The sequence below is a fragment of the Phyllostomus hastatus genome, unplaced genomic scaffold (genome assembly GCF_019186645.2).
Source record: "Phyllostomus hastatus isolate PE091 unplaced genomic scaffold, TTU_PhHast_1.1 phas_scaffold_1066, whole genome shotgun sequence".
NCBI classification, from domain to species: domain Eukaryota; kingdom Metazoa; phylum Chordata; class Mammalia; order Chiroptera; family Phyllostomidae; genus Phyllostomus; species Phyllostomus hastatus.
The window spans coordinates 3,353,663-3,368,854 of record NW_025334004.1 but is presented as its reverse complement, the minus strand read 5'-3'; the positions used below and the strand labels follow the sequence as shown (position 1 = coordinate 3,368,854).

The window sequence follows — 15,192 nt, the reverse complement described above, 5'->3', positions numbered from 1 at the left end:
GTTAACTTTTTAACTTTTATCACTGTTGGATTTACTGATGTGATTGGCTTCCTCTTGATTGCATTTGCTGCTGCAGCCTGGAGCCGTATGAAAGAGCTAAATTGTAATGAGAGCTTTCATGGCTAGAGGGCAAGGATAGTTGAGCCAGTTCCACAGGAGTAGAGAGAGGGAAACTCAGCACCAACTTCCGCCAGGGAGAGGGAGGAAGGAGAGCTGGGTATTGCCACCCCCAAACCATGGCTCTCAACTCCTTCTCCAGTTCCTGTCTTCACATGCATTTTTTTCCTAAACCTCACTTGCACACACTGTCGGTGCCATGCCATTTAGCAGATAATGGTTCTCTAATTGTTTTGCTTGTGTGTCACCTTCCCCACTAAGATGTAAGCCTCCGCCGAGTTTCTCATCATAGCAGACGTGGTACTAGCCACCCACGTGCTGTTCATTTGATTGAATCAGTAGAAGCAGAAGTATTTCGCCCATTCCTTGATGTTCTTGCCCTGCAGCTATAGTGCAGGCCACTCCCTCTGTTTCTTTAGTCTCTACTTCCTTGTCAGAGATGAGATCTAGAGCTGGCCTTAGACTTCTTTTGAAAGACTCAGCTTCTGTCCAACTTGATGACCTAACTTTTGTCCCTTGGTAGATATTGCCAAAAATAAAGTTTATTGGGTAGAAAATGTCTCTGAGGTATTTGCATGTGAATAGGGTGTCTCGGTGAGTTTGAGCTCGTTGTGTGGCCTAAAAATGTACATTTCTCATATGGTTACAGAAGTAAGAAATCAGAAATGGTGACAAATTTGGTCAGAAGAGGGAGAGGAATACTAAGAGTTATGTTTTTTAGTATTTCCAATTTTCTAGGACAATGTAAAGAATTGATCTTCCTCCATTGCTTTGTTTATTTTCCTATACTAAAAACTTAATATATTTTAGGATTATTTTTCCAGAAGTATCTTTTCTGATTCCTTGACTAGTATTGTCAACCAATACCATGCTGTTTTAATGATGCATTTAAACACATGGCAAAGCAAGTCTTGACTCACCGATTTTTCAAAAATTTTAAATAATCCTGTTGCTTTATTTTTCCTTTAGAATTATTTTTTCTAATTAAAAAAAAACAACAACCTCATGTAGAATTAAGATTTTTTTCTTGCTACTTATTGCTGGCATATAGGAAAATCAATTTAATATCAAAAAATTTTAACTAATTTGATGGATTTTATTTTGGTTTACTATTGTTTTTATTCCTATGATTTTCCTTTTTTTTAGTAATTGTAAACTTCACTTATATTTTTTATCTTAATGCACTGACCAGAGCAATACTGAATACCATTGGTATTATGAAGCATCCTTGGTTTATGCTGGTTTTACTGTGAAAATATATATTATTTAATTGTAAAATGTGATGTAAAGATACACTATCTCACTTTGAGAAAGTTACCTTTTTTCATATTGTATATTTTTATGAATTGATATTAAATATTAATAGATGTTTTTTAAATACATATGATGTGATGATGTGTTTCTCAATTGTACCTGTTCATATGAAAGAATGTACCTATTATTTAAGAGAAGAATGATCTGCAGTTTGGTGTGCTGGTATGTGTAAATGTGATGTGTGCATCTGCAATCAACATTCTATTTGCTTGACAATTTTAAACAAATCACAAGTGAAGCAATCAGGTCCCAAACACTTTATTTTTAACTTATTGACTTTTTTCAAAATCTTTTATGTATTTTAGTTAATACTGATGTTTTTATATTAAGTTGATTTTGATAACTTTTATTTTCCAAGGAAAAATCACCCTTTTTCTTTAATATTTAAAGGTTTTTAGCACGGACAGGTACACTTTTATGGCTTTAAAGAACTTCTCTGTATGTGATACATCCTAACTGGCAGAGGAAGAAAATGGGGATGATTGAATGTTTTTGAGTGGAGTGGAAAAAAACATAAAAGAAAGAAAATGTCTCCCATGAGATGCCAAAGCACATATTCACCCTCAGGCATATTTAGTGCCAGAGTTTATTCTGCCAGTATATTCTAAAAATCTAGTTGAAGTAGTCCTGGGCAGAATTGCCCCAAGGCATCTGACAGAACCTAAAGTAAATCTCCAAAGGAACACTCTTTAACTTAAGCCTCAAAGAATTTCTCAGATAAAGTTCCTAGGAACTTTAGGCTCCCTATAGGAACAGGTGCCAACAATAGGGGGAAAAAAAGTCACACAACATAAAAGGCAGCACACCATTATGAGTAATAGCCATCCAAAACAACAGAAAGCAGAATCAAACTCATACGGACTGCCAATTTTGGAACAACCAAACGCGCAATGTAAGATACTGACTAAGTTTAAAGAGATAAAAGAAAGCACTGACAGTATGACTAGGGAGAAAACAACCATCCAAATTGATTATGCAAGATTTGGAAAATAAAACTTTTATAAATAAAAATAAAATCATTTAAATTTGAAATTCAAAGGACAAATTAAACATCAAAATAAACACTGATGTAGGAAGAATGATGAACTAAAAGATCAGTCAGAAGAAATTCACAGAATCTAGCACAGAGACAGGAAGGAAAGTATTAAAAAGAGAACAAGATATGTGGTGATAGAATGAGAATAACCATTGTTTCTCTAATCAGAGCTCCACACAGAATAGAGAACAGGGAGAACTAATGGCTGAACAATTTCTAAAATCATTGACAAAAATGAGTCTTCAGATTCAGAAAAACCAATGAAGTCGAAGAAGGTAAACAAAAAGAAACTCAAACCTCAAGATATCAAAGTAAAACTGTAGAACACCAAAGACAAAGAGAAAATAATGGATATATCCAGATATAAAGGAACAGTTACCTGCGTAGAACCTGCAATCGAATTAAAAGTTGACTTCTTAACAGCGTTACTAAAAGCTAGCCTACATTAGAATAATTTCTTTAAAGTGCTAAGAGAAAACATTTTTAGTCTATTATTATTATATAGTGAGGATAACTATCTTTCATAAACAAGGATTAAATAAAGACATTTTTAGAGACACAAAAACTGAGAGAGTTTTCCTTTGGCAGAAACTCATTAAAAAACTTTAAAAGAAGATACTTTGGGAAAAGGAAAATGACCCTGGAGAGAAGATGTGAAATCCACAAAAGAGACTGTGGTTAAATATAAACAAACACTGACTATATTAAAACAAAACTGAAGAAGTAAATCCTGAACAACAAAAGCATATAAAATCAGAGTTTAAATATTTTAAGTTTTTTCTATTATGCAGGAGAGGGATAAAGATGATAATTTTTTACTTTATATGGATGATTAAATCTGTGGATGATCTAAAAATAGAAGCAAGCCATATAACTTCCAAACTGGTAAAGGGAAAGAATGGAATAAGGGGTAAAATTGTTTAATCAATAAAGAAGGCAAAATTTTAAAAAGAAAAAATTTTTGAAAAAGTGAAACAAATAGAAAGCAGAAATAAACTTTAAGGTTAAACGCACTTCTAAATGGAAGATATTCATAATGTCTTCGTAAAGGGTATCAGGAAATAGCAGGAAATTAGTAACATGGTTTCAATATATAGCAAAAATTTTCAGTAATTGATTAAGCACACAAAAAGTTTATGGGAATTTAGTTGTTTTAGAACTACTCAATTAATAAAATTACTCCAATGGACTTTAAATGTTAATTCAACATCTACAAAATGATATTCACACACACATGTAACACCTGAAAACTGACTATGTATGAAGCCATTTAACAAATCTTAAAGTATCACACAGATCACATTGACCTCATATAATTGAGTTAGGATTTGTTTTTAAAATGTATTTTATTAAAAGCAGCATATAGTTAGATGTTATTTTCTTGACCCAATATGGCAATATTTGTCTTTAACTAAGCAAGTTTAATCATTAAATCAAATGGAGACTGAGCCAAGGAAGCAAGAGAAAGCTGAGACTCAAAAGGTCAGTAAGAGAAGAATTAGGAAAGATTACCAAGAGCAAAGATGCATCATTAGAAACCAAGGGTAAGATCATCCACATCCTTGTGTTCCCAATTACTATGAAGAGATACAAAAGCTGGAAAGTAAAGAAGGCAAAGAGGAAGACAATTGATCCACTTGAAATAGTGTGCTGTCGAGCTCTGCAGGTACCCTGGACCACCAGAAGGAGGGACAGGTGGGTCCTGGAGCAAGTTAAACCTGAAACATCAGTGGAGGCAAAAACGACAAAACTGAAGCTGGCCTACTTTGGGCACATCACGAAAAGGCAGCGTTCTTTGGAAAAGACAGTGGAGATGGAAAAATAGAAGGCAGCAAGAAAAGAGGAAGACAAATATGAAATGGATTGACTTGGTAAAAGAAGACATAGGCATGAGTCTACGGAAGCTGAGCCGGGCCGTCGAGGACGGGATGTTGTGGACCCCACACCAGGAGTCAGAGCTGACTCAGTGGCACACAACACACAAAAGCAAGTTTAACCTGTTAATGTTTATAATTATGGTTAATATGATCATGGATCTGAGGCACCTAGTATACTTAATTCAGAACAAACTTCAGTTTCTGTTTGGATAATAAGTAATGTCCTTAGCTCTTTATTGTATTTCAAGTGAGGGTGTTCAGTATCTCAGTGTTCTATTAACAGAGATGATAATGCTGCTGTCACAGCTAGGGCTGCTGCTGTTGTTATCATCAACTTCCAGTGTCTGGACCCCCATCCAAAATTGTAAACTAAAACTCTGTCCCCACTTCATACCCATTAGAATGGCTATTATAAGAAATAAAGTAACAAGTGTGGGCAAGGAGGTGGAGAAATTAGACTCTTTGTACTTTGCTGGTTGGAATGAAAAAGTGATGCAACCACTGTGCAAAAGAGTCAAGTTATTCCTCAAAAATTTAAGCATAGAATGACCATGTGGTTCAGCAATTCCAGTTCTGGCTATTTACCTAAAAGAAGTGGAAGCAGGCACTTGTACACCCATGTTTATAGTTATTCACAATAGCCAGAAGGTCAAAGCAACCCAAGTTGCTTCTGTGGATGAATGCATGAACAAGATGTGGTATATACATACAGTGGAATATCTTGTGGTCTTAAAAAGAAAAGAAACTGGCACATACTACAAAATAGATGAACCTTGAAAACATCATGCTAAGTGAAATAAGCCAGTCATGAAATTACTTGACAAATATTGTTTGATTCCATTTATATGAGTACCTAGAATAGTCAAATTCATAGAGACAGAAGTAGAATGGTGGTTGACAGAGGCTAGCGGAAGGGGAGTGTGAGAGGTTAGTGTTTAATGGGTATAGAGTATCAGTTGGAGAAGACAACATTCTAGAGATGGATGGTGGTGATGTTTGCAGGACAATGTGAGTACACTTAATGCCAGAGAACTGCACACTTAAAATAGGTTAAAATGGAATATTGTATGGTATGTGTATTTTACCACAATAAAAAAAAAAAAAAAAAAAAAACTTCTGTGCCAATACCCAGGAATAGTTTGACACTCTTCCTGGGGTGTTGATAGAATAATTGTAACAGGATGCTGAGCTAGAGGTCACCCCCAAAACAAAGAAAACCCCCAGAGCTATTGCTTGGGGAATCGGGGAACAGAGCAGGGCCATTGAGAGTTACTTTGCATATCTAAAGAACTTGGCCAGTGTTTTAGTAATGCTAAATAGCTGTGCCTGCTCAGAGCCGAAGAGATCGGCATGACTCTAACCTGTGATGCATGTAGCCCTGACTGGAGGGGCTCGCTGCACCTGCTCCAGAGAAGGAAGGTAGTCAGCTCTATGTCACAGGGCCATGCTTGCCCAGACTAAGAATGGCAGCCAAGAAAGGCAGAAGAAACCAGAGTGCTGACAGGTGTAACCCAGTGTGGGAGGAGTCAGAAATGGGGTTATGGAGGAATATCCATGCCAGGATTTAAACCCAGGTATGGGGGCAGCTGTGCTCTCTCTCTCTTTCTCTCTCTCTCTCTCTTTCTCTCTCTCTCTCTCTCTCTATCTCTATCTCTATCTCTATCTCTCTCTCTATCTATCTATCTCTATCTCTATCTCTATCTCTATCTCTATCTCTATTTCTCTCAGCCTTGCTAGAGCTCTGGACCCTGTGGGAAGGAGAGTAGGAGAGCCATGAGAAGCTCTCTGTCCCTCAACATGAGGTTTGGGAGCAGAGAAGGGGGGTCTTGGCCACGTGGTTTGAAAGAATGCTGAAGGACCTCCCCCCAGCAGCCCACCATGAGGATATGGTTTTAGATTAAGAGCAGGAGCCTAGCTAGCTGAGCACGGATGACTGGAAAAAGCCAGAATACAGACAAGAATCTGCCCAGCTACTCTACAGGCTTCTATTTCTTTTCCTGAGAGACAGTACTTCTCACTGGCCTGGTTTGGCAAGGGGGTGGCACAGGCAAGATAATGTGTTTCTGGGTGGGGTTTTTTTTTGTTTGTTTGTTTCTAAAGGGAGTGAGATTTAACAATAGAATTCACCCATTATTCTAAACCTGTATAACTTTTGAATAAGTAGTTCCTTTCCTTTTCCGAAGACTCTAGCTTTGGGAGTCAAGGTTCTTATTGGTAGCAGGCTATAGACCCCAGTGGTTCTGTTACATAATCAATCTGAATACTTTGAGAGGAGTCAACTCTGTTATCCCTTTCTAACACTGCTCTAACTACAGCACAGATGTCAAAAAGATAAAAAGAATATTATCTACGGATGTCTCACATTTGTGTAGCACTTTATACTTGAAAAAAGGCTTTTATGTGTCCTAACATTTAATCCTTGTGACAGTCTTATAAGGTAAATTGTAATACTCCCTTTTAATTCATGGAAGAAAGCAAAGCCTGAGAGATTAAATTGTCTAAGACCACGGAGCTATTAAGGATGCAAGGGTTCAAATATCTACTGACTAAAGCCATTCACCTCCCAACAATACAGAAATAGTTGTCACCTTACTATGAACCTTACATTTGAAATGCCAAAAGTAAAGTGTGTTGCTTGTTAAACTGAATAAAAAAAAGAAAAAGATAACATCATTACCTTCTTGGTGACCAAGGAATAATGATTATACTGAATTTATGCACTGAATCCTATTAACATATTTGTGGCTTTATTTATAATGCTCAGTTTCCAAATCTTGGTCACATTTAAACTCTAGTTGGCTGTTTGTATTTTTGAACTTTTGTTTCTAAAAATACCCTTTAATTTGGGAGGTGGGGGAGCTTTATCTTAAAACATACTGTTTTAGGTTAAGGCTATTAAATTTTTAATCTAAATTCTCCAAAAAATATCTGATTCCAAAAAAAAAAAAAACCCAAGTAGCTAGGTTGTTCTCTCATTGTTATGCAAGAACTGTCTCATTTTAGGTCTTAAATTTCCTTTTTTATTGCTCTCCTTGGAGTGGATAGCTAATGCAAATGAGAGAAACCTGGCAATGCACCATCGCTGCCCTTAGTAATTTTATGAGTTCCCCTAGAATAAATGGCTGGGTCAGTGCAACCTCTTGATTCTCAGCACACAGATAGCATTCATTTTTTCTGAAGCCTGCCATAGATAAGTCAACTCAGAACCCCAACTCTCCTGCTGCAGAATGCTGACCCAGTAGCTTTCGCTGTCTCCGGGAAGATTTGGCACCTCGTGGGAAGAGTGGTGGTATTGACACCCCCTTGCTATGAACAAGCCTCCCTGAATTTATTAACTGATAGCATCAATAACTTAACTCTAACCCTGCGACAATATGCAATAGGTTTCACTGTGGTGGGATTCGGTGAAAGAATTTGAGATTTTGCATTCCTTGGTCCTTCCCTCTGTGTGGTACCCTATACAGTCTACACTGACAGGTTAAACCTTGAACATTCAAAGAGATGGTCCCTTGATTTACACTTTCAAGTCATTCCAGGTGCTGTGGAAACAGCAGACAATTCCCTCACCATTGCATTCACTGAGCATACTCTGAAGTCCCATCTCCTGCCTCACACATATAAAAATTGGAAAGTACTCTCTTTATTTTAAAATGCTTACAGCATTTTGGGATGTTCTTCCCTTGTTACTTTGTGTAAAATTCATAATCAAGGTTTCTCAGAGCAGAAAGCAATGGAAAAATGAAGTACTTTTACAAAAAATAACTCACACCTATCATTTGGGCAACACCATGAGAACTTTTCCCTTATATATATCAGATTTATTGTTTTTATTCCCATGGTTTATATTTATGAAGCACCTACTCTGTGCCAGAAAATGCCGAGCACTTCACATGCACTACGATTTTATATAAAAGCTAAAATTCTGATTATATATAAAATCCAAAGAACCTTGAAGTGCAAAGAGGTTAAGTGGCATGTTTTTCAATTTTTTCTGTGTAAAATTGTACACACCTACCTCAAATATATCATTGTCTTTAGAATCCCAAACTAAAGAATTTTCAGAATCAGGTTTGCCAACACCTGTCAGTACCTTCCAAGATTTAATGTTCTTTTCTCTCAGTAGTGGGGAGCACCAACTTCTTACTACTGTTTCATGCATTTCAGATCTATTATTGTTTTCCCTCAACTTTCTCCTCTGCATGTTTCAAGCAAACAAGAATAGTAGGCAAACTCTTGTTAACATTCCTGCCAAGTCTGTCTTTTATAAATGCCTCAGTTGCTTTGCTTTCAACTTTGAATTTTATTTGATTTTCCTATATTCTACTAAAGAGTCAAAGATACAAAGCAGACATTCATTATTTATAATTGTGAAATATACCAAAAAAATTCAATGGCAAACAAAAATGGAAAGTAACTCCATGTTATAAGTGAAGCAGACTTTTATTTTTAATGCTACTTAAAAGATAAAGGAAACTATTAGAAAATCAAGCCTGTTTTTAGAGAGAAACTCGATTTTTTAAAATGGGAAAGGTATTTTGTTCTAACATTTAACAATTTCAGCAAAATATTTTGTAACCCATTTAACAAAAATGAATAAGTATTTTTTGAACATGTGCTTTGTTCTTCAAATTTAAGGAGAATATGGACTATATATAAGAAATGGTTCCTGCCCAGAAGAGGTTATAATTTAGTGGATGAGAGAAGATGAACATACAAATAAATTTGATTATACCCAAGGCAGTATGTATTAGGTGCCCTTCCTTCCCACTCTTTAGCAAGGCCTAGAAGTTTATTCTCTAAAATATATCGTGAATTTCCCCTCTTCTTCAGAGAAGCTTGAGTTTGAACTTCAGAAATAGCCTAGTTTTATGCTTTAAAGATTAGAATCTGTTTGCCCTCAATTTATTGCCTGTTTATTGTAATTAAGTCTTAAATCTGGATTGAAATGCTGAGAGACCCTACCCTGTTACCCTCTTAAGATGTATCTTTATGTTCCTTGTATGCTAGCATCGTCGGCAATCGGGCCTTCCCTCGTGATTCACACCACTGTTGCATTTGGAGTTGCACACTTGGAACACAGCACGGAGGATGTGCAGGAGTTAATCTTCCAGCAGCTGGAGAACGTTTTGCCAGGCTTGCCTCAGCCAGTTGCTACCAAATGCCAGAAATGGAGACATTCACAGGTAATCATGGAATCCAGTAGTACGAGCACAGTTTTCTTAACAGGTCAGCAGAACTGACTTTACTTTATCTCTTCCTTTGCCTAATGCGTGTCAACTTCTATAGGTTTTACTATCCTGTTATTTCCCAATAAGAGATGCTTACAATTTTCCCCAACCTAATGTTTAAATTTTAGCATCTCAAAACGTACACCCTGAAAATCCAGGGTTTCCTATGCAAGCAAGGCAAGTTATGTACCAAAATGCAGCTGTTTCCCTGGGGTTTCTCTAAATCAGTACTGTGGTTATGTAGAAACCACTATAACCTCCCAAATTTTTGCAATACGTCAAATTAACCTCATAAGTGTATTTTGCTACCACAGTTTTCATTTTTATTAGTTCCCACTTTGGTTTTGACTGCCGCCAGCAGAGCTCTTTGCGGGAGAAAGATGAATACCTGCACAGATCAGCTAGTTCGGCTGTTTTGCAGGGTTAGATAAACCTGCTGATCGCACTACAGTTCAAACTTAAAGCTCTTTAACACTGAGTAAATGTTGACTTTTCTGAAGGTCTCTGCATATTTCAGTAGAAGTTTGTGAGTATTCCTAGAAAAAGCCTTTTGATCTGTAAACTTGGTTGTGAAGTTATTTGGGGACAGTGGAGCAAAGGGCAGGAGGGGAAAGGACACAGAGCTGTCTATCTTCCCCCTAGATTCCCGAGCCCCTGGGGCTATTGGTTATCTAAGCTACGAAGCCTTTAGAAAAAGTGGTGTTGTGAGAAATTGAAGCAGATTTTGTGTATTTTGAAGGGATTTCCAAAATCAGAGGAAATGGGAAATTGTAAATTATTTCCTAAAATTGCTGCAGATCTATGTGTTTACTCATATCCTCTCAAGGTAAATTATACAGCAAAACTTTGGGGAAAATATTTACTTAAACATGTCATGGTCACTTTAGAAGATGACTTTTTCCTTTTAAAAGCATAGAAAAATCTCAACAGCTAATGTCTTTAAGTGATACTTAACTCAGTTTTAGGTTGACTTGAAAAAGTCAGGGAAATAATCTTCTGATATGATATGAAGCTAGATCACACAGCAAGTCACTTTGCAATTTATAAACATTCCTTTAAAGAAAGAATAGTTTGTGAGTTTTTTCTGTAATTTCCTTAACATAATTTAATAAACCAAAAACATGACTTTAAAACCTACTTATTTCCTAAAATTCACTGTGTTGTAGGAATACATGTGACCTTACTACTACCAAATCACCTATTCAAAGTTGCGCAAAATCACAAAATTTTGAACAGAGTACATCCAAACCCTAGCAATGATTTTTGTGACAGTTTGGATGTTCTTTCATGAAATTATTCCAGTACATTTACAGCTCTGTAGTCATGAAATCTATATTGGCTACAAAGTCTAAGAGGGAAGAGTTGTCATTCAACCTTAGAAGTTTGCATTTTCCACCACTCATGGACTTCTCTTAGTACCTTGAGCAGCACTCTACAGAACACAGCATTGTCGTTGGTAGCAGAGACCTTACCTATGTTGTGAGATGGTAGCTCCGTAGATGATAGCTAACGAGCTAGGTAGGTATAGATAATCCCTCACATCAGCTTAGAAAATGAAATAAACAGGTTCAGAGACCCAATAACATTTAACTAGTTCTCAGTTTTACTCCCAAGAGAACATTTCTTTAGTGTTTTTAAAATGTCCACTTTAACCTTTGCATGTTACATAAATATAAGCACCCCTCTTCCCTTGCCATCCAGGATGCATGATCTACCGTGGTAATTCACAGTGTTTGTGTGTGAGTAAGTTCTAAGGTGGTGCTTAAACTGAAGGGAAGAATGGGGTAGAAACAAGGACCTGAAAAAAGAAAGAGGAACAGACAACTGATTTTGACTTTTTTCTTATATTTCTGATTAGCAGTACAGTCCCCTTGCATGGGGATCTTTTTTTCCAGCCTGGGTTCCACCCTATGTTCTCTTCCTTTTTCTCCTCCCAGTCTTGTTCCACCCAGATCTTCTCCTACTTTTCACACTCGACCACTTCCTTTTTCCTCTTTGGCCTTCAAACCCTTCTTTTATGAAATTCTGGGTAGACCATGGAACTGCTGCCATCCGTGCTCCAAGCAGCAGTGGTATTGATTTCCATTTCCAGACCCCTCAGGCTTAACTTTTTATCCACATCCATTTTCTTTTTCCTACTTGTGATCCCTACACTGCATCCTGGCACCCAGTGACCGGAGGGTTGGCAGAAGAAGAGGAAGGGAGATAGTGGTGATGAGCACCCACAGTGTGGGCCCCCTGGAGCTGGGCAATGCCAAGACGTGGTCTCACTTAAAATCAAAAGTAGCCTTAAAGGTTGCTAGTTTCAACCAAGTCCAGTGATGAGGAAAACAAAGCCTCACAGACATGAAATAAATTCTCCAAGGCCCATTGGCTAGTAATGAGAAAACCAGTCTATCTGCCTCTTGAGTCCTTTACTCCGTTTCACTGACCCTCTGTTTCCTCTTCACTGACGCTGTTTCCTATTAACACAAGTTTGATGGCTTAAAACAACATAAATTTATTATCTTACAGTTCTGGAGTTCAGGAGTTCAAGATAGGTCTCACTGAAATCAAGGTGTCAGTAGGGCTATGTTTCTTCCTGTGTAGGTTCTAGGAGAGAATCCATGTTCTTGCCTTCATATTTTCCAGAAACTTCACATTCCTTGGCTTGAGACCCCTGCCACCATCTTCAGAGCCAGCCACAGTGGGTCAAGTGCTTCTCGTGTTACTTCATTCTGACCTGTTCTTCTGCCTCACTTGTTCTTTAAGGACCCTATGATTACATCAGGCTCACCTGGATAATCCAGGATAATCTCCCCATTATCCTTTATGAGGCAGTATCTTCCACTCCCATCATAAAACCTCCAGGGAGAGCATCAGTCCTTTAAGGCTCAAGGCACTCAAAGGAAATGACTGCTGTCTGAAGAAGAAAGATAAGGGCATATTGTGGCAGGGGGTGGGAAAGTGGGGGTCAGTTTCCTGTATCCCTATATTGTTCTTCCATGCCCAGAGCCACCTCTAATGTTACATGCCACATTGGCAGCAAGGGTGAAAGATATTTCATTTATTCATTTGGTTACTCATATATTCAACAAATTCCTACGACAAGGCTAGTCCTCTGCTCAAAGAACCCTAGAGGCTAATATTTGTTCAAGGCCACTCCTAAGACACTCAAATTTTTTTGTCCTGAGTAAGATAACAGTGCATTCTTGTGGGAGTTGCCTTAAGGGAGGAAAGAGGCAGATGAAGAAAGAAAACATGTTGAAAGACTTGGGAGGTGCCCTGTGCCTTCCATTTGGGATTTGAATAAGTTGGCGGTGCAAACAAACTTTGCATCGCAATGACAGATTTTCCCCTTTTTTGCCCCCATTTGCTCTCCATAATTTAAATGTTTATCCAGTTAGTATAACTTGATGCCTAGGCTATAAAACATTGACTTGAATCAATGTGAGAGAGAAACATCTATTGGTTGCCTTTCATACACACTCGATGAGGATTAGACCCACAACCTAGGTATATGCTCTAACCAGGAATCGAACCCCCAATCCTCTGGTGTACTGAATGATGCTCCAACCAACTGAGCCACACCAAACTGGGCCATGTGCTCCACTTTTGACTCTATCCTTTTTTTTCCTTCTTAGATGAATAAATGTCTTTGCCCTTTTCAATGCAAATTCCTTATTTTGGCTTCCTCAGGTCTTCCTCACCTGAATACCTCAGTTGGCATAGAATTCCCTAGCAGTTAGAAAAAATAAAAGAGAAAGAGGAAATGTGCACCGATGTGAGGCCAGAATTTTCCTTAGCGATTTGGGTTTGGTGGGAGAGGAGGCAGTGTACAAAGAAAAGCCTGAGACCACCCATATATTTATTGAAATATATTATTCCCACATGAGATTAATTTCTGGTGGGTAATTATGTCTAATTTCAGGATTGGAGGGTCAGGTGGTGATTGGTAATTTCATTTTTTCTTTCTCTTTCTTATGCATCTTCTATTGTATCTTCCTCATTTTCTTCTTGTAGGTAGATAGGAACTAGAAAGCAGTAACTGATTATAGGAATATACCAAAATTATAACTACAAAGGACTGTCACTTTCAAAGTTGTTGGTCGCCTTGATAAGCTGCACTTTTATTTCAACAAGATGGAGCATCTATTTCAGAGACTGACATGTATTCTTCAGTATATTATTAGTTGGATCAGATCATTGAAATTTGACCTTGAATTTAATGTTTTGGAAACAATTGAAAAGTCATTTGGACTTAAATCTTTTTAATAAAATGGCTGCTCAACCTTGATAATTTTTTTAAATGTTTTATAGCAGTAACTAAAGAAACATAGCTGTTTGTATTTATCTGTTTTAATGTGGTTGTTAGGCTGAATCTAGAAGCAGTTCAAAGCTGGTACCCCTAAAAGACATTGGCCAGTGCATCATTATGTACTTAAACATGTGGTCTTCTAGGATAATTACTTTGAAAGTCAATAATTGTGTTTGAGTTAAAATAGTAGTTATGTTGTTCAGTAGTTTATTTCCTCAATAAAATCATTCTGTTTTGGGGGCGGGGGGTCATTCTGCCACCAGTCCTATATCTTTTCTTTTACATTTGTGTTCATAATTCCTGGATTTTTAATACTGTGCTGTGATTATGATCTTGAACTTTGGACTCAGACAGACTTTGGTTCAAACCTTGGCTTTCCATATGCCTTTGAGGAAACTGAATAGCAGCTCTAAACTTCAAGGGCCCAATCTGTAAATGGTAACAACTGAACCTACCCCATCGCATTAGTAGTTAAAATGAACGAGAGAGTGTTTTTAACAGGGGTGTTTCAGAAGGACTGCTTCATTGCCAGAAACTATGACACTTAGTCATACCATAGGGACTGTTGAATAATATAACAAACGGTGAGATAAAAATGGTAGATCTCCTGTGGATACAAGCAACTCTTCTCACTTGGGTTTTTTTAAGCTAATAGAATTTTTCAGCTTCTTACCATTCATTTCTAAACTAACTTGCACATTTTCCAGTGTTTGGTAAATTCAACACATTTATGCCATGAGTCAACATTTCCTGGCATGAAATTATGGCCACAAGCACTCTTGCCTATATGCTATAGGATCACAGTAAACTATAAAGAGCCAAAACAGGCCTTTTGGGATCAGTGGACTCTGGCATGACCCAATCTATCAACAGCAGGAAATATAACAGGTGTCAGTCCTAAGCAATCCATGGAGTAATCTCCCGCTTCTTTGTAACTGGCATGTAATTAACTAGTTACTTCACCTTATTATGAGGTAGCTGCATATGTGTGAGATCATCAGCTGAGAAATTCTGGTTATTGAATTAAGGATATACAGTCATAGATTAACTGAAGTTTTATGGGTACGTATTTCCCGTTTCACAAAATCTCATATTATATGAGCTATAAAGTGTTTTAACACATATACATTTAATTAAATCATTTTACTCAAGTACTTGTGGGACTTACCCTGCTATGTAGTCAGTATCACACTTATTCAGAAAAACTAATTATTTTGAACAGCACTACTTTATAGAAAACTTTGAAAGGAGTCTGTGTTATCTTTCCAGAACAAATGTTACATATATTCATCTGTACCCAATATTACCACTTAAAACTGGATG

The 15,192-nt window shown here is 37.3% G+C and overlaps 1 protein-coding gene across 1 annotated transcript in view; it reads left to right on the top strand.

Moving 5' to 3' along the window:
* RNLS (renalase, FAD dependent amine oxidase) overlaps positions 1-15,192 on the top strand; it is a 252,989-nt gene that overhangs the window by 215,301 nt on the left and 22,496 nt on the right. Inside the window, exon 6 of the mRNA XM_045854200.1 lies at positions 9,352-9,527. Within this exon, the coding sequence (XP_045710156.1) occupies positions 9,352-9,527 (176 nt within the window). The remainder of the gene's footprint in view (positions 1-9,351; positions 9,528-15,192) is intronic.